This window comes from Bos taurus, chromosome 9 (genome assembly GCF_002263795.3).
Source record: "Bos taurus isolate L1 Dominette 01449 registration number 42190680 breed Hereford chromosome 9, ARS-UCD2.0, whole genome shotgun sequence".
Taxonomy (NCBI): domain Eukaryota; kingdom Metazoa; phylum Chordata; class Mammalia; order Artiodactyla; family Bovidae; genus Bos; species Bos taurus.
The window spans coordinates 53,187,742-53,210,984 of NC_037336.1; the positions used below are offsets into that span (position 1 = coordinate 53,187,742).

At 37.9% G+C, this 23,243-nt stretch overlaps 1 protein-coding gene across 3 annotated transcripts in view; it reads right to left on the reverse strand.

Moving 5' to 3' along the window:
* Positions 1–23,243, reverse strand: part of FHL5 (four and a half LIM domains 5) — a 57,489-nt gene that overhangs the window by 5,868 nt on the left and 28,378 nt on the right. For 2 of the 3 annotated variants that reach the window (XM_010808492.4, NM_001076379.2), the window contains 4 exon segments: positions 12,180–12,350; positions 11,215–11,389; positions 9,253–9,422; positions 4,637–4,823 (listed from right to left, as the gene is read on the reverse strand). In XM_010808492.4, coding sequence (XP_010806794.1) covers positions 4,637–4,823; positions 9,253–9,422; positions 11,215–11,389; positions 12,180–12,338 — 691 coding nt within the window. In that variant the 5' untranslated portion in view covers positions 12,339–12,350. 3 annotated transcript variants of the gene reach the window in all.

Sequence of the window (23,243 nt, forward strand, 5' to 3'; positions counted from 1 at the left end):
TTTACTAGTTCAGGGATACATTTACATCAAATTCTTGTACTTTTCTTGATTAAATTTATAGCTTATTTATGGTGCCATCACTACCTTCTAATGAGAGTAAATCAATAATGTACCAATTAATCCCCTTAAATGTTATTCAAGACATTAATAAGCTGATTGCAAGAATAATGTTCCATATATACATAAACCACTTCTGTTCATGAATTTAATTATTACACATCTAGCATTTTGATGCATATGAAATTTTCTTGATTTTGTTATTAAGCTTTGTACAGGTGGCAAATGTAAAAATAATTCTTCTAGAATTTTACAAAGAAGAATAAAAAGGAAACATCTGGTAGCAGGGATATAAGAAAGTCTTGACTTAACATGTGAGATGGTTATAAACTGTTTTGATTTTGGATGTGTTTACTCCTTCAGATCATAAGGGTCATTTTCAATAAGAAAGTCAACCAGGAAACAGGACTCTGACACCTGTTTTATCTGGCTTCATTTATTCCTAAAATTCAGTAAACTAAAAGCTGGCCTTTGTTGAGCTCTTAAAGATGAACCAGTCACTATTCCAAGCCCTTTACTTCATACAGCTCACACCTCACTCCATGGGGTAGTTATTACCATCAACCCGACTTTGCAGATAGTAATTGTCAAACAGAGAGGTTAGCCTCTTGGCCAAATCACCCGGCTGCTAAGTGGCAGGTCTGGAATTCAATCCTAGGCCATCTGTTTCAGAGTCTGTGCTTCCAACTTCACCAAATTAAGTCTGAATTTTCTTTCTTAAAGAACATAACCAGAAATATTAGCATCCCTGTCTGAAGAAGTCAACGTTTGAAACTCACTTTACTGAAAATAAACAGAAATAGAAAACAGCAAAGATGTGATCTTATTTAATTCCTCATTTTGCAAAGAAGACAAATGAGGACCTTGGAGGTGAGTTGCATACCTATAGTCACACAGTAATAAGGGGCAGAGACAAGGCCATGGTCTTTTACTCCCTAGATTAGTGCTCTTCCCACTAGGTCAAGCGGCTTCATTTATCTCCTTAGAAAGGCAAATCCTATCTTAGAGGAGGAGAAAAAACTTATAGTTACATCTTGAGTTTGTTCCTTATGCTGCTGCTAAGTCACTTCAGTTGTGTTGGACTCTGTGCGACCCCATAGACGGCAGCCCACCAGGCTCCCCATCCCTGGGATTCTCCAGGCAAGAACACTGGAGTGGGTTGCCATTTCCTTCTCCAACGCATGAAAGTGAAAAGTGAAAGTGAAGTCACTCAGTTGTGTCCAACTCGTAGCGACCCCATGGATTGCAGCCTACCAGGCTCCTCCGTCCATGGGATTTTCTAGGCAAGAGTACTGGAGTGGGGTGCCATTGCCTTCTCCGTCGTTCCTTATAGATCTAGCTAATTTAAAATGATGTTTTAAAAACAATTCTAACATAATTTCTGGGGATGACATATCGTTTGTCTGAATGTACAACTTTCAGAAGATAAATGTTTGGTATTAATAGTATAGTTCCCTGTGGTACATTAGTTCAAATAGCTCAACTTTAAAGAAGCACAACTACAGAGAATATATATATATATATTTAAAAGTGTTAGTTGCTCAGTTCATGTCTGACTCTACGACCCTATGGACTCTAGCCTGCCAGACTCCTCTGTCCTTGAGATTCTCTAGATGGGAATACTGGAGTGGGTTGCCATGCCCTTCTGAAGGGGATCTTCCTGACCCAGGGCTCGACCCCAGGTCTCTCACATCGCAGGCAGGTTGTTTACCGTTTGAGTTACCTGGGAAGCCCATATATATTTAAAAATCAGATCAAAACATACTAAAGTGAGTTGGAAGTTTTTGCAGGCATTTAGTTTCTGGTGTGTCTCAATCACAGAGCCAAAAGAAGATTAAGATAATGATCAACAGACTGATTATTCTAAATATATATCCTGCATTTGGATTACTTTTGGGACACATCTTTGGTTCCTGATCATCCCTATGTTTCATGTGGAAAATGTGGTTTTTCTGTCTGATTTTAAAAAGCTGGGTTCAGTAATTGACCTGCAGCAGTCCATCAGAAAAATCACTTAGACACATGCATTTGCGGTGATGGATCAGAATGGAAACTCATCAAGTTCAAAGCTTGTATAGGCTCTTTAAGATCCATACTAGCCATTTGAGTCCCTGGAAGTTTTCAAACATTTTTAAGTTGTTAAAATTTCTCATTTCTTCATGGAAATCCACCTCCAACCCCCCCCCCCGCCCCCCTCTTTTCTGGCCAATTCAAGAAAAGTGTAGAATAAATTGTCTGAGTCCATCAAGCTGTGATTGCATATTCTACTAAGTTTTTTGAGCTCCAGTTACTGTTACATTTTTGGAAGTTTCATTTCTAACTAGAACCAGTAGAGAGGGTGGCTTATTCCCTTGGCTGCAAGAGTTGCCAGATATGCAAAAGCCGGAGAGGAGAGTTATTAACAGCCCAAGCCTTGGAGCCCTATGGTCTAAAATCTCCAGTGTATGTCCCTGAAAGGGCTGCAGAGGTGACATAGCTGAATGATTGTGGGAGGAACAAAGGGGGCATGCCCTACACAGTGGGCCAGTTACTCAGCTCCCCGTGACAGTGACCTGACCAGGAGTGTGAGGGCAGTATGCTCACCTCGGGCAGGCTCTTCATTTACTTTTTGGCTGAAGAGATGGATTTTACATTAGTTTCCAAGCTTATGCAGGCCAAACAAAACATGCTTGCTGGCCAGATGTAGCCCATGGGCCAGTGTGAGATTCTAAAAAATATGGTGCCTTGTATGGAGAAACAAGACCATGCTCTGTTTATCTAGGAAACTTCCTCCCTTGCAAAAAAGTGAAACCTATCAAGCTGGGCTTGCAGCAAAACTCTTTACTTGAAGATAAATATTCAATTTTACTTGTGATATATCTGAAGATAGAGGAGGAGAAAAGGTATAAAATAATCTGTAATAATCCTATGTTACATAAACTGAGCCAGAAGTGAAATATGATCTAAGAGTACTAGGAATGGAGAACAGAAATACAGTTCTGCCATGTTATTTGGTGACCATACCTAAAAGAATAGCTATTGAAATGGAATATTACTCAGCCATAAAAGCGAACTTGAGTCGGTTCTAATGAGGTGGATGAACCTAGAGCCTGTTATACAGAGTGAAGTAAGTCAGAAAGAAACAAATATCATATATTAATGCATGTATATGGAATCTAGAAAGATGGTACTGATGAAATTATTTTCAGGGCAGCAACGAAGGCACAGACACAGAGAACAGACATATGGATTCAGGAGCCGGGGAAGGAGGGAGACAAGGGACCTATGAAGAGAGTGACATGGAAATATACATTACCATATACAAAATAGATGGCCAATGGGAATTTGCTGCATGACTCAGGGAACTCAGATCAGGGCTCTAAAACAACCTAGAGGGATGGGATGGGGGTGGAGGTGGGAGGGAGCTTCAGGAGGGAGGGGACATAGGTATTCCTATGTCTGATTCATGTTGATGTTTAGCAGAAACCAACACAATACTGTAAAGCAATTATCCTTCAATTGAAGATAAATTTTTAAAAAGGAGAGAAAAAAAGAGCTATTGGGTCTCTCAGGGGTGAGAGTGTCAGTTCTCTTATGACAGGATTAGCATTTTAGAAGTAACTCTGGGGAAAATACAATGTGCTTTTTACCTTGAAAACTCATTTAGCACAGATAGATTTACCATTTATGTTATTTTCAAATCATATCACACATATTTTGTTCAACAGAATGCTATCTTGTTTTATCTATTCATAATTAGATAATTCTGTAAGTGAACAGAATGAAAAGAGAATAATACATTTGTTAGAATCATCTTAAATTGAGGTTTAATTAATTCCTCACCTACGCTATCATAATTATTATAACTTCTGATTTTTGCACGGTACTTGCATTTAATTAAAATTTTTTTCTATTTTAAGGCTCCTTTACGCTTGTTTAGAATTGAGCAGCATTTTGATTTATAAGTATCCCTTTCTCCCACTCAGTTTCTTAAAGTTCTACCTCAACTCAGGCCTGGAGAAGGATGTGGCAACCCACTCCAATACTCCTGCCTGGGAGATTCCATGGATGGGGGAACCTGGTAGGCTACAGTCCATGGGGTCGCAAAGAGTCTGAGTAACTTCCCTTTCTTTCTTTCTGTAGTTCCTTCTGGAGAAGGAAATGGCAACCCATTTCAGTGTTCTTGCCAGGAGAATCCCATGGATGGAAGGGCCTGGTGGGCTACAGTCTATGGGGTTGCAAAGAGTCGGACACAACTAAGCAACTAACACACACACACACACACACACACAACTCAGGCCTCCTTGCAAAGGTCTTCTGTGTTCATCTTACTCTCCTTCTTTCTTGAACTATTGCTTTACTTTGAGTCAGTACCATGAAGTTTAGTATTAATGAGCCTCTACAGAGCCTAGCTGCCTTAATTATACTCTATACTTACCTTGAGGGTTCTATGTAATATTCATATTTATAAAGAAGTACTCATGTTTGTTTCAAAAGGAGACATAAGGGAAAGATCATCCTTTTTAAAATGACATTTCCTAAATTAACTATAGCATTTTCAGAACCGTACTTTTTCATGCTAGGGCTATATTAAACTTACCAGTAATAGGCTTGGTGCAGGCGGCACACTTTTTGGCATAAAGATGGTTGTAGCAGTCCAGACAGAATGGATAGTCATCTCTGGACATAAACTCTTCCTCACAGAGCTCTTTCCTACAGCCGCTGCACAGAAAACACTCCTTATGCCATGGCTGGTCACGAAAAGTTATCCCACCTGAAGTTATGACCTGAGAAGTGATCACAAAAAAGGCGATGGCCATGGAATGTCTTTTGTGATTCTCTGCTTTGTCCACAAGTGGTTCTTCGAGCTACCCTATCACCTTGCGTCAGGATGTCTTTTTCCTGTGATTTTTTTGAACCAAAGTAAAACAAAAGGCTATCTCGATCAAATAGAACTGACGAGAATTATCCTAATTTTTCTCCTACAGTGGCATAGGAAAGAAGCAGGGTCATGATGAGCTCAGGAAGATGAAAAGATATAAGCCCTTGATTTCTTTGCTCATCTTTCTCTTTCTTGTTGATCTTCAAAGATCTGCCATTAGACTTAAGATACTTTCTATGCTATGTTCTTATGTTCACATATAACTTCTAAGAATCCTAAAAAAAAGCTATTTTTTCCTGAATGCTTTATTCAGCAGGAGCAACCCTGAAAGGATTTGCTCAGCACCATTCCCGGGTGGTGCTAGTGGTAAAGAACCCATGTGCCAGTGTAGGAGCTCCAGGAGATTCAGGTTCAGTCCCTGGGTTGGAAAGATCCCCCGGAGGAAGAAATGGTAACCCACTCCAGTATTCTTGCCTGGAGAATTCGCATGGACAGAGGAGCCTAGTGGGCTACAGTGCATGGGGTTGAAAGAGCTGGACGTGACTGAAGGAACTTGGCATGGCACGCATCATCTGCTGATAATGACTAATATTTCTAAGGTGTTTTTTCAGTCTTTAGTCCTGTGCTTAACCTGTTCTTAACATTCTCAATATCCTGACACAGTATCTTCCCTCTTTAGAGATGAACCACTCCAGAGAGTTAGAGCAGTTACATCTCTTGCTAGGGACACAGAGAGTGAGAATTCAAACCTGCAGCCTGATTCCACAATCTGTGTGCCTAACCACGAACATAGTACTGAGACGAGATTGCTTTGCACTGAAAAGCCACTGAGAAATCTTTGTTGAATGAATGAAGAAACACCAAAGGAAGAATGTTTGAAAGCGATTCTAGTATGTCCTAGCACAAACGGGATGACTGTGGGCAACTGCGTGTTTTCAGCGCTAGGATTCAGTCATAAGTGCTGTACATTGAACCGTAATGTGTGATGTGTTAGGGTTTTGCAGAGATGCTTGTTACTCCTCCATAAAATATTTTCTAACCCAGTTTAATCCATGGATTCTACCTTTTAAAAGACTGAGATATCTCTATTTAAAAATCAGATGGAAAAATATTAGACAACTTTACTTGTGTAGCAATTTTTAAGTCCTAGCATCTTTCAAATCCATGGCTACTGAGCTCTTGGGGGTGGCTGGGGAACCTGGCAAGCATTCATAGAAATGTCTTCTAATGACTGAAGCAATGTGATATCTGAGATGGCGCCTGTAGTCTTTGTATGCAAATTAACTAGATATAGAAAAAGTCTATTCTAAGCCGTTCTATTGTGACAAATTAAACTGTCTATGCTGTAGGCTTTTGAAAAGATTATCCTAAAGATATTTAAAATTTTTCCAATGAATACCTTAATAATTAAATTTGATATAAAGTTATTTTTTTGTAAATGAGAAAAAAATATATACTGTTCTAAATAAGTAAATGGGAAACATAATGGTGTGTGTGAACTAAAGCAATTTAAAATACCCCCTACTGACTTCAAATGCCTTACAACAGGCACAGCAGAATTCAGGATTCTTTTGATTTGTTTGGTCAAATGATTAACAGGCAAGGCTTAAAAGATTCAAAACTTGAAAACTGTATTCACAGCAAAATGAAACTTGATGTATACACTAAAGATTGTTTCATTACGGAGATGAAACTCTGGAACATTAAAAATAGCTTGTTTGTGATTATATTCCTTTTGAAGAGGCAGACAGGCTAAGATGAAGTCTAATATCCAAGCCTGGTTTTTGATACTGATTGATCCCAGGATTTAGAACATGTTTCTTCTCTGGCAAAGTGGAGTCAACAATGATTTTGCACTCAGTGGATGACAGCTGATCAATTTTAGAACATGTGAAACTTGTGGAGTTTGAATTCAAAGGACTGTTTGAGGTTACTTCCTTTCTGGTAGAAAATACATTTTAGTTTCAGAAAATAAAATCTATGAAAAAATTCTGTGGGCTGGTTGTCAAGTAGTTTTTGCTTATTTTCTTTTGTTTTATATTTGGTCTTTGGCTTGGGTTGAAACAAATTGTTTTTCTTCAGCTTGGATCATCTTGATTAGAAACATTTATATCCAGTTTTCCTTAAAGGACTTGTGGTTTTAAAAAATTAAATAGAAAATAATCTGGCATGTTGTGATCTGTCTACTACCCAATACAAACATTTCATAAATTTCTGGGGACTTAAAATCATGTCCTAAATATAGGGCAGGCTCCTCTAACCTGGGAAACATCAGGGCTTTGGCCCCAGACAGTGCTCAGCTATGATATACTAGAGAAGATATTTGAATCTTGAATAGCACTGAAGGAAACTTTACATCGTGTGCCCAACAAATGATTTTAAAATGACTCCCACAAGTCTCATTTTAGTGTGAGTCCTTAAGAAACACAGCCTAAAAATGGCCAATTTAGTTGTCCCTCAAAACAGTCAGGTCAATCTGTCCGTTTTATTTCCATCATCTCTTTCTAAATGCATTTCATTGACTTTTGCAGAGCTTCATCTTCATCTGTCTCAGGGTCATAGTCTCTAACTGTTTCTTGTAAAGTCACTTTCTAAGTCAGTATTTCTGATAGAGTAATGGAAGTCTCCATGGTTGAGATGGTTTTATGTCATGTTACTTTCAGTTGTAATTTTCAGCCATCACAATCCTAAAGGAAATCAGTCCTGAATATTCATTGGAAGGACTGATGCTGAAGCTGAAACTCTGATACTTGGGCCACCTGATATGAACTGGCTCATTGGAAAAGACCCTGAAAGATTGAGGGCAGGAGAAGGGGAAGACAGAGGATGAGATGGTTGGATGGCATCACCGATTCAATGGACATGAGTTTGAGCAAGCTCCAGGAGTTGGTGATGGACAGGGAAGCCTGGTGTGCTGCATTTCATGGAGTCGCAAAGGGTCGGACAGCAACTGAACTGAACTATCGTGTAATTTAATAATTGTAACTTAGGAGTTTATCGATGCCTCCTCAAATGCAGTATCAGTATTTTAAATATATGTAGAAATTCACTGTGTGTGTTAATTTGTAGATAATGACATGCTAGCTGTCTGGATGCAAATATGCAAATAGTCTTAAGAGATCTGCTAGAGTAGCCTGTCAGAGAAGGCAATGGCACCCCACTCCAGTACTCTTGCCTGGCAAATCCCATGGATGGAGGAGCCTGGTAGGCTCCACGGGGTCGCTAAGAGTCAGACACGACTGAGCGACTTCACTTTCACTTTTCACTTTCATGCATTGGAGAAGGAAATGGCAACCCATTGTTCCAGTGTTCCATTCTCCAGTGTTCTTGCCTGGAGAATCCCAGGGATGGTGGAGCTTGGTGGGCTGCCATCTATGGGGTTGTGAGAGTTGGATATGACTGGAGTGACTTAGCAGCAGCAGCAGCAGAGTAGCCTGTAGATCAAAAGTGTTTAGAAACCACTGTACTGAATTAGTACATGTTACCATGATTCAGGCTTTCTGATCACAACTTACAGGGGTATTTGAAACTTATGATACCTCACAGGTCAAGGATTTCTTTGAGAACATCAATATATATTAATGGATTACAGATATGTTATCAAGGTGATAGAGATGAGTGACTTTTTCATATAAAAGCTTAGAGGATAAAAAAAGAATTGTACCAAGTTTACTTGAAAAATGTGACTTTTTTTCCTATTGGAAAAGTTTGAATGGGTATCCAAGTTAAAAGGCCCTACATGAAGCTTTGCAACTGGAGGCGAAGGAAACCACTTGCAGTGCTTAGCCTTCTTTCTGTCTAATGAATGAGTTTCCCTAATGATCTTGTCACTCTTGAGTATCATTCTCTTATCTGTCTACTGCTAGAAATATGAAAGCTTCAAGCCAAGAAGACATTTACATTGCTTGGATATAAAGTGAGGAGTGAGATATCCTGTTTAAATTGGTTCCCTTAGTCACTCTGTGAGACAAATCCATCTCCCTCTGAAATTATATGGATCAAAAATTTTCTAAGAAATATTTGTATTCAAAGAGAGATGTGGGTCCTTCACCAGAATACATGAAATCTTGCATGAACATCAGTGAATGGAACTGGAATATCAAATCACTTGAGCTTTTGAAACATTAAATTCATGTTCTGGGTGGCATTTTATGGTGATAAAAATAGATGGGCTTCCTCACTGTGACAGGTAGTGCTTTTGAACTTGATGGAATTCAGTACCAACGTGAGTGTGCAAAGATGGCTATAATATGATAGTATCAGCAAATATATAATGTTGCTAAAAAGCAATGGTTTGGAAGATTTCATAAGCTTCATGCTTTATAGATATTTACCTTCTTACAAAAGCTGCAGTAGTGAGCAAACTCCTTCTCAAAACATGGCACACAGTAATTGCCACTCTCTTTGGAAATCAAAGGTTTAGTTCCTATTGGCTGTCGGCAGTGCTCACACACAAAGCAGGTTTCATGCCAGTAGTTACCCTTAAATTCCATTTTGCGGGAACCTGGACCCCAAAAGTAAGAGTCTATTAGTACAAATCAAGTTTCATTGTTTTCTTTTAAGCAGTAATACATCACATCACTTAAACTATATGTTAAGGTGATAAACTAATCAGCCACATAGAAAAAAAATAGTGTTTGGTTTCCAAAACATTTATCTGAAAAAAGAGGTCAATAGAGTTCAGCCACAATGATGGTGAATCACTCTTTCACTGGAAATTCTTGTGCTGTTTCATAATTTTATGATGTGAAAGGACTATAAAAGTAGACTCTGAAAGGCTGCACATGGTTTAGATAAATTGGGCCATAATAAGAATTACAAGGATATTAGGAATGCCCAGGGCACAGACTCCTGAGATTGATGTTGTGCAGTTACAGTCTCCTAGAAAAACTTTGAATCTATAATAAGAAAATGAGAGAGAATTGTTCTTATGCTGCTGTCCATAGGTATTGAGAAGAGGATCAGTGAAGAGGATTATTACTTGCCTAAAGGTGTAACAGGTTACATGGATCCTTGCTTTCCCTGAGAGAAAAGAAAGATGACTGACCCTCAGACCGTGTTTGTTGAGATACAAAATGATGCTTGATTCCATTCTCCTATGATGGCTGTGCTTTTTGATGCTATTGGTTCTGCCTAGGACAGGGTGTTTAATGCAGTTTTAGCATTATTTATTGGTGTAGATTTTATTCCCTGGTTCAGTTTCTGGTTCAAAATGTTTCTATGAATTATGTTTATGACAGTATATAAAAGACAGTACACTTGGCCCATTGGAAACAGAAAGTATAATCTTTTCATTTCTAAAGTACACTAAATGAGATAAAGAGATAGTAAGAAATATGTCTATCTGAAAAGCAGGATTTTGTGTAATAGTCCCCTTTATCTGTGAAGGATACATCCCAAGATCCCAGTGGATGTGTGACACTGCAGAAAGCACCAAACCGTGTGTGTGTGTGTGTGTGTGTGTGTGTGTGTGTGTATGTATACCATGTTTTTTCCCCTGTACATACAGACCTATGTTTAAGTTTATAAATTAGGTATTGCAAGAGATTAATAACAATAAAACAGAACAATTATAACAATATACTAGAATAAACATTATGTGAATGTGGTCTCTCTTTCTGAAAATATCTTGCTGTACGAATTGAATGCCTTTTCCATCTTATCTAAGTACTTACCATGCACTGTGGCCGTAACTTGCAGTTTGAGGCATGACAGCAAAACTAGCATAAATTTCTTTTTCCTTCTTCATGATTTCATGGATGGGGAATTTGTTCTTACATTAGATCTTAGTAACCTCAGCATGTGATTTATTTCCTTATTAAATTAAGAACTGTCTTTTCTTAAAGGAAGAACTTTATGGCTTTTTTCCGGCATACCTGATTGCCAGCATCACTACTATTGCACTTTGTGGCCATTATTAACTAAAATAAAGGTTTCTTGAACACAAGCACTGTGATACAGCAACAGTCTGATCTGGTAACTGAGGTGGTCATTAAGTGACTACTGGGCAGGATGCTCTGGACAAAGAGATGATTCATGTCATGGAACAGGTGCAAGGAGGTTTCATCACACTACTCAGAACAGTACACAATGGAAAACTTAAGGAACTCTTATTGCTGGTATTTTCCAGTTAATATTTTCAGGCTGAACATTTTTGACCTTGGGTAACTACAACCACGAAAAGTGAAACCATGGAAGGAGAATGGGGGTACTAATGCACTACACTCTTCCTGTGCTTGGGTTTAATTTAAAGCATTGTAGCTTCAGTTATAGACCAAAAGGCCTTGAGATCTTACCAGGCATGATGGTCTTCTTGCAGTGAAAGCACTTGGAAGAGCACTCATTAGAATAGCACTCCGAGCACAGCAGGCGCTCATCCTTGGCAGCAAAAGGCTTTTCTACCAAAGAGTGATTGCATTTGGTGCAATTAAAGCATCCTTCATGCCAGTGATGGCCTTTGTAACAAAGATCCTTCGAGACAGAGAGTAAAAGTTAATTAAATGTGTTTATGATCAAACAGGCCATTTTGTAAGACAATACTAAACACTCTGGGGCTCTGGTGCTAGTAGGTTTTGCTGTTAGCTTGAGGGCATGATGTTATTGATACTATTACCTGGAGAGAGGAGACTCTGCCACAATTAGGAGCTAGAGCCTGCTTCCTTGGTTGGTCACAAAAGATAGATGGAAAATAAGGGGACTCTCCTATTTCTTCCAATTTCCTGAGATGATTTTTATTTTTAGATGATAACATCCTATTACTGTTTAAGATTTAAGTAAACAAAATCTCAACACTACTTACCTAAAGCAAAGATTAAAAAAAAGAGAAAATAGACAACAATATGCGTTCTGGTAGGAACGGGCTATATGCATGAGAGGTGTCAGGGCACAATGTCTTTAATGAATATGAAACTGATTCAAAGTTAGGAAATAAAGGTTTTTCAATCTTTATACTTCCAATTGTTTATGCAGTTAGTCATTTATACTCTTGTCATTCTAGAAAAAACACTTTAGCTGTGTAACTTTGGTCAAATAACTTCTTTAATCTTTAGCGTCCTAAACTGTCTTCCAAGATCACTGTAAGGATTAAAGCATGTGTTCTGTTTCACAGTGCTGAGCATAGTGCCTTGAACGTCAACTTGATTGATGATAGCTTTGAAAATCCTTATATCTAGTAGCAGAGCCTTAGATTATTAAAGAAAAATAGGAATCACAACACATTTTTCTGCTGATCATATGCAATAATTCTGTGAATTAAACCTACCTTGGAACCTGATTCAATTGGTTCTTTGCACTCCTCACAATAGTTAGAAAAGATACGATCATAACAAGAAACACAGTATGGATTGTCATCCTTTAGTACATATTTCTTCCCAAGAAGTGATGCCATGCAGTATTGGCAATAAAATTGAGGAGTTGTCATTTTGCCTTAATCCTATGAATAGAAAAATAATTCACATACATAAAGGCAAAATTTTTGACAAATTATAAAGCCCCAATACAGCATGAGTCAAGCACTTGAATGGATTTATATCTTCTTATATGAACACCCACCAGTTTAGGAAATATGCTGTAGTCATGGTGACACTTGGAGGGATTTAGGAAAGGCTACTCTCCCATCTTGGCAGTTCCTGTGTATTTTGCTAGCAAAATGCATCAAGCCAGCAGCCGGAGTGTGAAAAAACATCTTGTATTCATCATTCACTAATGTGGAATTCAATGAGAAAGTGATATTTGTTGAAATAGGGTGGTTTCACCTCAAGGATATAAATATGAACTGTTGATAGAGCTTTCACTAACTGTCATCACTTACTAGCTTGTTGTAGAGATCTGGGGGTGGAGTTCCATGGAAATAAGTCTTTTTTTTTCTAACTGAAACAGAAATTACTAATCAAGTACATTGTCATTTTCTATGCCATCCTTTTATTTCCCAAATCTTTGGGCTTCCTATGTGGTGCTAGTGGTAAAGAACCTGCCTGCCAGTGCAGGAGACTTAAGAGATGCAGGTTTGATTTCTGCACATTAGTTAGTTCTAAGGTCCCTTGAGACATCCTTCTTACCTGTGGCTTCACCCTCCCCAACTACACTGTTGTACCTGCCATTGAGCAATATGTAGACATGCAGTCAAAACCATCAGTGGTAGAAAAGAGCTATAGGCTTCTTAAAGTTTTAGGGCTAAACTAACATGTACACAGAAGGAAAAATAGCAGCAGCATTTTATAAAATGAAAAATATAAAGCCAAGGTTAAGAGAAGAATTATAGTTATTTTGTAAATTTAGGAAAACCATTTAACAAAATCCATGGATTTCAAAAGGTTTTTATTCAGTTGTTCAGTCATGTCTGACTTTTTGCAACCCTATAAACTGCAGCACGCCAGACTTCCCTGTCCTTCACCATCTCCCAGAGTTGCTCAAATTCATGTCCATTGAGTCAGTGATGCCATCCGACCATTTCATCCTCTGTCATCTCCTTCTCCTCCTGCATTCAATCTTCCCAGCATCAGGGTCTTTTCCAGTGAGTTAGATCTTCACATCAGGTGGCCAAAGAATTGGAGCTTCAGTTTCAACATCAGTCCTTCCAATGAATATTCAGGGCTTGATTTCCTTTAGGATTGACTAGTTTGATCACCTTGCTGTCCAAGGGACTTTCAAGAGTCTTCTCCAGCACCACAGTTCAAAGGCATCAATTCTTCGTCACTCAGCCTTTTTTTTTTTTATTGTCCAGCTCTCACATCCATACATGACTACTGAAGAAACCATAGCTTTGACTATACAGACCTTTGTCGGCAAATTATTATGTCTCTGCTTTTTAATACACTGTCTAGGTTTGTCATTGCTTTTTTCCAAAGAGCAAGCATCTTTTGATTTCGTGGCTGCAGTCACTGTCCACAGTGATATTGGAGTCCAAGAAAATAAAGTCTGACACTGTTTCCATTGTTTCCCCATCTATTTGCCATGAAGTGATGGGACTGGATGCCATGATCTTAGTTTTCTGAATGTTGAGTTTTAAGCCAGTTTTTTCACTCTTCTCTTTCACCTTCATCAAGAGGCTCTTTTAACTCTTCTTTGTTTTCTGCCTTAAGGTGGTGTCATCTGTGTATCTGAGGTTATTGATATTTCTCCCAGCAATCTTGATTCTAGCTTAGTGATTCATCCGGCCCAGTGTTTCTCATGATGTCCTCTGCATATAAGTTAAATAATCAGGGTGACAATATATAGCCTTGACATGAAAAGTGAAAGTGTTCCACTCTGTTGTTCCATGTCTGATTCTAACTGTTGCTGCTTGACCTGCTTATAGGTTTCTCAGGAGACAGGTAAGGTGCTCTGTTATTCCTATCTCTTAAGAATTTTCCGCAGTTTGTTGTGATCCACACAAAGGCTTTAGCATAGCCAATGAAGCAGAAGTAGATGTTTCTCTGGAATTTTCTTGCTTTTTCTATGATCCAACAGATGTTGGCAATTAATTAGGATTAAACACAAGTTTTTTGTTGTCACCAAAAGCAGTACCACTGATTTTCTTGGAAAATAAATATATTATGAACTATAGATACTTTCCAATTCTCCATCTCAGAAATTTGTTTTTTTTTTCAATTTTAGCAAAATGAGAAAATCCACTATTGTGATGCTTTTTTACAGAATTTTTAGTGATAGTTTTTATTTACTATATTTACATTGCATTCCCACATAGTTTGCCTTCTTTTATTTTAATGGTAACATTTTCAGCTGAGTGTCTTGCTAAATGTACACTGTCATTAAGTCCGTATATAGTAGACCTTCAGTAACAGAGAAAAGACAGGATTTGGAACATGTGTGTCTTTTCTAAGGAAGGACGAAAATTCAGACTAGAAGTTCCCAATGGAACATGCCAAAATTATCTGTGAAGAATATTGAATCCCCTATTTGCTTAATTCCATAGAAATGTCCCTTTTACACAAATACAACACACACTAAAAGGATTGCTGAGGGCTTGGAAACAGGAGGAAATAAATGTGAGTCCCTTGAAAGATTTTAAAACTCAAATTTTGTTCATGTTTACAGTGATCAAGTGTTTTATCTCTTAATAGTGAAATAAAATATATACTTTTAACTTTCATCACTTCGTATGGAAAATGCCATTTTCATTAGTCATGTATTTATTTAGTCTTAGATGTGTATAACGGAGAAGGCACTGGCACCCCACTCCAGTACTCTTGCCTGGAAAATCCCATGCACAGAGGAGCCTGGTGGGCTGCCGTCTATGGGGTCGTACAGAGTCCGACACGACTGACGTGACTTAGCAGCAACAGCAGCAGATGTGTATGATAGCACCATGAAGCATAGCCTCTCAGAACTTAGAAACTCCCAGGCTACTTCCATTTTGTGAGGCTTTTAGTATATTATAAAATGAATAAACAACCAAAGGGATCACAAAATTGGCAGATTTTCAAGTTTTTATTTTAAACCACACTTTAAATACAATCATACTTGTACCTCATTTGGTGATCAGTTGTCTAAATATAAAATCTAAATCTCTAAATATTTTATAAATATTAATATAGAAGTATATATCAATGAATATAAATACTTATCTAAATGTAAATATGGGAAGATACGGTTCTGCCCCATCTCCATCATAATTACATAATAAGTCTTGCTCCATAAAAATTCTTAACAAAATGGACCATATTTTTCTCAGTTTCTTTTAAAAGAGAAAGTACATCTTATTCCACCTGTTTTTTAAAAGCAGTGTCAAGAAGCTGGGGAGGGTGAAAGAGTCAGCCCAATATCTCAAAACTGTATAATTTTGTATTTTATAGAATGATACAGTGCGAGTAGGCATTTGGTCCAGGTCAATGTGTATTGAAATATCTACTCAGTAATAGCTGAACTCTCTGCCCTCAAGAAGTCTGGATCCTCTTAGCTCTTACCTTGGTAATAGTGAATATAATTTGAGATAGAACAAACTGAATGTTCACTCTCTCATTTTTGGTTGGGAAAAGTACACTAAGAAATCCAGTCCTCATTTTTATGAAGTCTGTCATTTAATTATGGGTATAGGAATACATCCACATAGAGTTTTCTGAAACAGGAGTGTTACCATATAGAATATGATACACATTCCACTAGAACCATAGAATTCTTAGTGATTTTAGAAAGGAGTGAGGAGCTACAGCATAGAAGACCTTCCTAGAAAGATTTTAAAGAAGTTAATCTTTTGCAAATCTGTTAGGAAGGAAGGAAGAGAACAAGGATTTTGATTAGCAGGGAAGGAAGGAGAAAAGACAATGAGAGAAGGCATGGGATTACATCCAAAGCTGGGAAATGGTAAGTCTTGCCAACAGATTTTCACCCAGGTATATTCAGGATAAAAGAAGACCTTCCAACTATTTAAAGCTATTTGAGCAACAGTTAGAACTAGACATGGAACAACAGACTGGTTCCAAATAGGAAAAGGAGTACGTCAAGGCTGTATATTGTCACCCTGCTTATTTAACTTCTATGCAGAGTACATCATAAGAAATGCTGGGCTGGAAGAAGCACAAGCTGGAATCAAGATTGCCGGGAGAAGTATCAATAACCTCAGATATGCAGACGACACCACCCTTATGGCAGAAAGTGAAGAGGAACTAAAAAGCATCTTGATGAAAGTGAAAGAGGAGAGTGAAAAAGTTGGCTTAAAGCTGCACATTCAGAAAACTAAGATCATGGCATCCGGTCCCATCACTTCATGGCAGATAGATGAGGAAACAGTGGAAACAGTGGCTGGCTTTATTTTTCTGGGCTCCAAAATCACTGCAGACGGTGACTGCAGCCATGAAATTGAAAGACGCTTACTCCTTGGAAGGAAAGCTATGACCAACCTAGATAGCATATTCAAAAGCAGACACATTACTTTGCTAACAAAGGTCCGTCTAGTCAAGGCTATGGTTTTTCCAGTGGTTATGTATGGATGTGAGAGTTGGACTTTGAAGAAAGCTGAGCACCGAAGAATTGATGCTTTTGAACTGTGGTGTTGGAGAAGACTCTTGAGAGGCCCTTGGACTGCAAGGAGATCCAACCAGTCCATCCTAAAGGAGACCAGTCCTGGGTGTTCATTGGAAGGAATGATGCTAAAGCTGAAACTCCAATACTTTGGCCACCTGATGCGAAGAGCTGACTCATTGGAAAAGACCCTGATGCTGGGAATATCTGAGGACAAGAGAAGGGGACGACAGAGGATGAGATGGTTGGATGGCATCATCAATTCGATGGACATGTGTTTGGGTGGACTCCGGGAGTTGGTGATGGACAGGGAGGCCTGGCATGCTGCGGTTCATGGGGTTGCAAAGAGTTGGACGTGTCTGAGCGACTAAACTGATCTGAACCTTTAATACAAACAGTTCTAAATAGGGTTGGGGGTAGGCAAAAATATAAGAGTATGAATTTTTCCAACTGGGTCACAGTTTTACTACCTTATTCTCTCCTAAACATAATTCTGTACTTTTTTTTTTTTTTTGCCTGTTTTCCTCCTCTTTAATCCTTTCATTATTATTTCTGAATAATCAGGGAATAATCTGTACCCACAGTTCAGTTCAGTCGCTCAGTCGTGTCCGATTCTTTGTGACCCCATGAACCGCAGCACGCCAGGCCTCCCTGTCCATCACCAACTCCCGGAGTCCATCCAAACTCAGAGTGCCATGTACACCTGCACTATGCATTATCCAGACCAGCCCAGTGGCAGAAATACCTGCCCAGCCATAAAGACCAGTTTTTCTTTTTCTGGTGCCAACAATGTAACTCCTTAGAAGACAACATTTCTTTCTCAATCCCATAAAGGGTCATGCTCACCCTCTTACATGGAAACATCTTCGATGAACTTTACATACAATGCTGATATATCATTTCCCTTAAAGACAAAAACTGGTGCAGAACAAACTGGTCAGATAACCTGGGGAGATACTGGGGTGCACCGATTGTAAGTTCTTAGCTTAAATACTTACTTATGACCTTATTAATGTTACTATGTTGTATTCTGCCTATTTAACAAGATTTTTTCCTGCATTACCAAATGTGTGACTGAACCTCTGATAAAATTAATAATGATTCCGTTCAGTTCAGTCACTCAGTCGTGTCTGACTTTGTGACCCTGTGGACTGCAGCATGATAGGCTTCCCTGTCCATCACCAACTCCCAGAGCTTACTCAAACTCATGTCCATCGAGTTGGTGATGCCATCCAACCATCTCATCCTCTGTCGTCCCCTTCTCCTCCTGCCTTTAATCTTTCCCAGCATCAGGGTCTTTTCCAATGAGTCAGCTCTTCGCATCAGGTGGCCAAAATATTGGAGTTTCAGCTTCAACATCAGTCCTTCCAATGAATACCCAAGACTGATTTCCTTTAGGATGGACTGGTTGGATCTCCTTGTAGTCCAAGGGACTCTCAAGAGTCTTCTCCAACACCACAGTTCAAAAGCATCAATTAAAAAGCTTGCTTTATAGTCCAACTCTCACATCCATACATGACCACTGGAAAAACCATAGCCTTGACTAGACGGACTTTTGTTAGCAAAGTAATGTCTCTGCTTTTTAATATGCTGTCTGGGTTGGTCATAACCCACAAGAACAGACCAAATGGCTTGTTTTCAATCATTTTCTAACAGGTAAAACTGTAGGAAAGGGGATAGGGACCATGTGATTCTTATCTCAGGAGCCCCCATCTGAGGGTTAATTTGGCAAAGATATTTAAAAATGTTTGCTTCCAAATATTTAAAATCCTTGAGCAGAGCTGATTTATGAGTCATAGGAAATCTTAATAGTAGATCCCAATTGGATAGCATTTAACTTTTCTAGGCATGAACTTAGAAATGTTAGTATCAATATCAATTAGACACTCATGTCAAGCTTTTCAATGGGATAAGAGTAGATATATTCTTGTCAAACTTCTTTCAAAGTCATTCCTCAGTTACACAACACTTTAATTACAGAATTTTTATCACTGTATCCTGAGGTTTTAGGAGACTGATTTAGAGATACACTGATACATCTAAAAACCTATGAAGATAAATAGCTCAGAAGTTCAATGTCATGGATGGACTTGGCTTTCTTCTTCCAATTCTCTGCTTTAGATTTTAGATTTTTCCCTAAAAGGATGTGAGTCTAAGGTCATAGCTTTCATGAGTGAGAATGCTGTTGGATACATGTTATTTTTAAAACTAGGAATAATTTTGTGTCAAGTAATGTTATATGGTGAGTTAATGATTAGAAGGCAAATGCTGTGAGCAATATACTCACTTATATTTTTATTATGCTGAACAGAATTAATAAATTCACAAGAAGTGTACTTCAGAGAACATCAAGCAGGAGAAAGGCAGGGACTTGAGGCCATGCAGGTCATCTTTAACATGCTTGTGTTTTCAGGGCATCACACACCATTCACTCATTCATTATATAAATAGGTAAACCTTTTTTATTTGCAAAGTAATCACCTAGAAGTCAGTGAAGGACGTAAAAATAGACAACTCAAATTCTATCCTCAGAGAGCTTATAATCTAGTAGAAAGAGGAAGGACATTTTATAACTAAACAAAAATTTGGAAGTGATAAGGAGAAATGAAAATTCATAATAATTTAGAGCAATGGTTCTAAACACGATGCATATTAGAATTTTTAAAATTTCCCCCAAAGTGCACCTGTATCCTAAACCAATGAAATCAGAATTTCTTGCGGGGTAGGGAAGGAGAACAAGTATCTTTAAGCTCCCAGGAAGTTCTAAAGTCCAGTGAGAATAAAAAAGCCCCAGTTAAGAAGAGGAAAGGGATTACTTTTAGCTTAAAAAAATTCAGAAACAACTTAGAGAAAATGGCATTTGAATGGATCGTGTGGTAGGTATTATGGATTTGTTCTCCCAACTTGGTTCTATCCTCCTCCTGGTTGGAGAGGTCAGGCAGCTTGAGATTTCTCCTGGAACCTCTTACAGCTAATATTCAGGATGAAAATTTAGCTGTTAACTCCAAACAGGTGTGTACACGGGCAGGCGGAAGCGAAGTGAAGGACGTGTTCTGGCTGCTGTTGCTGCTGGCGGGCTGAGTCATAGAGTGGTGTGTGGTTTCCACCACTCAGAATGCTTGGACTCAGGTTTTCCAGGGGCCAGGGGCTTGGTTTGGGGCTGTGAGAGACAGTCGTGGCAGTGATACTGGTGGCAGCAGCAAGTTTCTGACCTCTGGATTATGGGGCAGACTGGGTACTGAAGTGGGCAGAGAGCAGCCTCTGCCACCCTTGGAGGGACTGTTCAGATACTAACAATGAGAGCTAATGTTTCTGTGCGTTTCTTGAGAGCCAAGTACTGTGTTAACCACTTTATGCAGATTCTCTATTAATCCTCACAACAGTCCTGTAGGATGGGTCCACTATTGTGGTTCCCATTTGGCAGGTGAAAAAAACCAAAGCTTAGAGAGGCCAAGACCGCTTGAAAATGCTGAATCTAGGATTTAAACCTCCACCTATCAGAAAGTGAAGCCCAGGATCTGAGCCTGCATAAACCTCTCCTTTCCTGAAGATGTGGGGAAGGGCATTGAGACTGACCAACATAATTAGGAGGAAAGGTATTTAGACTCTATATGTGAGGTCTGAATGGAAAACAGCAAGTAAGTTATTTGAAGTGGTTGGTAGGCCATGAGAAGGTACAAATTGGAGGACAAGTTTGAAAAGGTAGCCTGGGTAAGATCATCAATGGCTTAAGCTTCAAACTAGAGATGAGCTTACTTTTTGTATAGAAAAGGTACAATCATTGATGATTGAGAATAGATGAATGAAGTGTTTTGAACTGAGATCTGTGAAAATTAATCTAGGAATAGTGACAGGATTGGAAGGTAGATACACCACAGACAGGAAACTGATTAGGAGTCTATTTTTCAATATTCCATTTAATCTACAAATAATATTATTATCTCATGTTGATGTATGGCAAAACCAATACAATATTGTAAAGTAATTAGCCTCCAATTAAAATAAATTTATATTAAAAATATTATTATCTCCATGTAAAAGGAGTTGTTTTATATATTTTGGTGGGAATATGAGGGAGAATTTTTGTTGAGGAAATAATGGCCAATCTATTAAAGCTAACAAATTCATCACATTACAAATTTAAAAAACAAAGCAAAAACTATGAACCTCACCCAGACTGAAGACACACAACGTAGGCTTCTCTGGATAAAGCTATTAAAAACTGAAGAAAAATAAGATCTTAAAAATAGGTCAAAAATATTACTTTTCAGAGTAACAATAAATTGAGAAGTTACCTACTTCTCAACAGAAAAAATGGAAGGTAGATGATGGAAAAATAAAATGGCTGGAAAAAAAATGGGAGCTTACCTAGAAGTCTATCTTTTGATAATAAAGGTGAAAAAAGACTTTTTTCAGACAATCAGAAACTGAATATATCAATAGCACATCCTTATTAAATACTTAACAGTATAATTCATGGAGAAGAATACTGAGCTCTGACTGAAGCTCAGAGATAGATGGGTGAAAAACAACCAAAATTATAAATACGTAGATGAATCTGAATAAATATTAACATAGAACAACTTTAAAGAATTTGAAAATTTAGGCAAAATGGGAAACTTCTAAGATAAGTAAAACATTAAAAGTGAACAAGAAGAAATATAAAATTTCAACTGGTTGGTAACTATTAGAGAAACTGAATTTGAAATTAAAAGTCTACATACAAGGTAAAATACAAGTTCACATGGCTTCTCCAGTGGATTTAACTAAGCTTTTAGGAAGAAATAGCAATAATATTAGCACACTATACCAAATAATTAAAAACAAAAAACATGATCCATTTAATTTTGAACCCATTAAAATTTTGATGATGTTGTCTCAGTCACTAAGTCATCTGACTCTCTTGTGACCCCATGGACTCTGGCCCACCAGGTTCCTCTGTCCATGGGATTTCTCAGGCAAGAATACTAGAATGGGTTGCCATTTCCTTCTCTGAGGGATTTTCCCAACTTAGGGATTGAACTCCCATCTCCTGCATTGACAGGCAGGTTTGTTTTTTTTTTTTTTTTAAACCACTGAGCTACCCGGGAAGCCCAAAACTTTGATACCAAAATCTAAAAACATTATGAGAAAAAATATTTAGGCCAATCATACTACTAATAATAAAATATGCAGTAATTACAAGAAAGTTAGCACAGATAGTAACTAACTGAATCCAGTGATATATGAAAAAGTTAATATGATAAATTGAGTTTATCCCAGGAATGGAGTTTTAGTTTAAAATTAAAAGAATCATTGTATTTTACCACATTTACCAAATAAAACAGAAAGCCATATTCTTAGCTTCCCATATTCTTAGCAGATGCAAAAAGACATTTGATAAAAAATTTTACTTCAATTCATGATTAAAAGCTTAGCAAACTAAGATTAGAGGAATTTTCTCAATGCAGTAAAAAATACAGCAAATATTATCCTTACTGGCAAATGTTGGTAGTTTTTACTGAGATCAGAAAAAGGAAAAGAATGTCCTTGATTATATTTCTGTTCAGTTTTATACTGAAAGTTATAGTTTATGCACTAAGATGAGAAAAAATATAAGAATTGAAAAGTAGCAAATACACTCTCATTTACTGGTAACTGATTTTTGTGCGAAAAATATCTAAGTAATTCTATATTATTAGAATTTACAAGGGAGTTATCAGTTGCTGGGTAAAATGTATAAAAATCAATTGTATTCCTACAGCAACACAGAGAAAATGAAAATTTTAAAAATATATAATTTATGATATAATTAAAAGACCTTCAATTACATTTTAATCTAATAAGAATGTGGAAAACCTCTACATAGACTACTTTGAAGGAACATAAAACTCAAAGAAGTATAAAGATGTACTATGTTGATGGACTTCAAAATTTACTTTTGTGATGGTGTTATTCGTCTTTGAGCCCTTTCAAAATATATAGGAAAATGTTTTCATTAACTTGTAACAAGGAAAGAGTTCGTAAACAAGGTGGAAAGAGTAACAGCCAAATAGGGGAATTTTAATAAATTAGATTACATTAAAATTAAGAACCACTATTTTTCAAAGGGCTTTCTTGGTGGCTCAGTGGTAAAGAATCCACATGCCAAATCAGGAGATGTGAGTTCAATTCCTGGTCTGGGAAGATGCTCTGGAGAAGGAAATGGCAACCCACTCCAGAATTCTTGCCAAGAAAACCCCATGGACAAAGGAACCTGGTGGGCTATGGTCCATGGGGTCCCAAAGAGTCAGACACGACTTAGTGACTGAACAGCAACAAATTTTTCAAAAGAGACAGAGAGAGTGAAAATGACAGCCAAAGTGTCAGAGAAGGTATTCAATGCAAG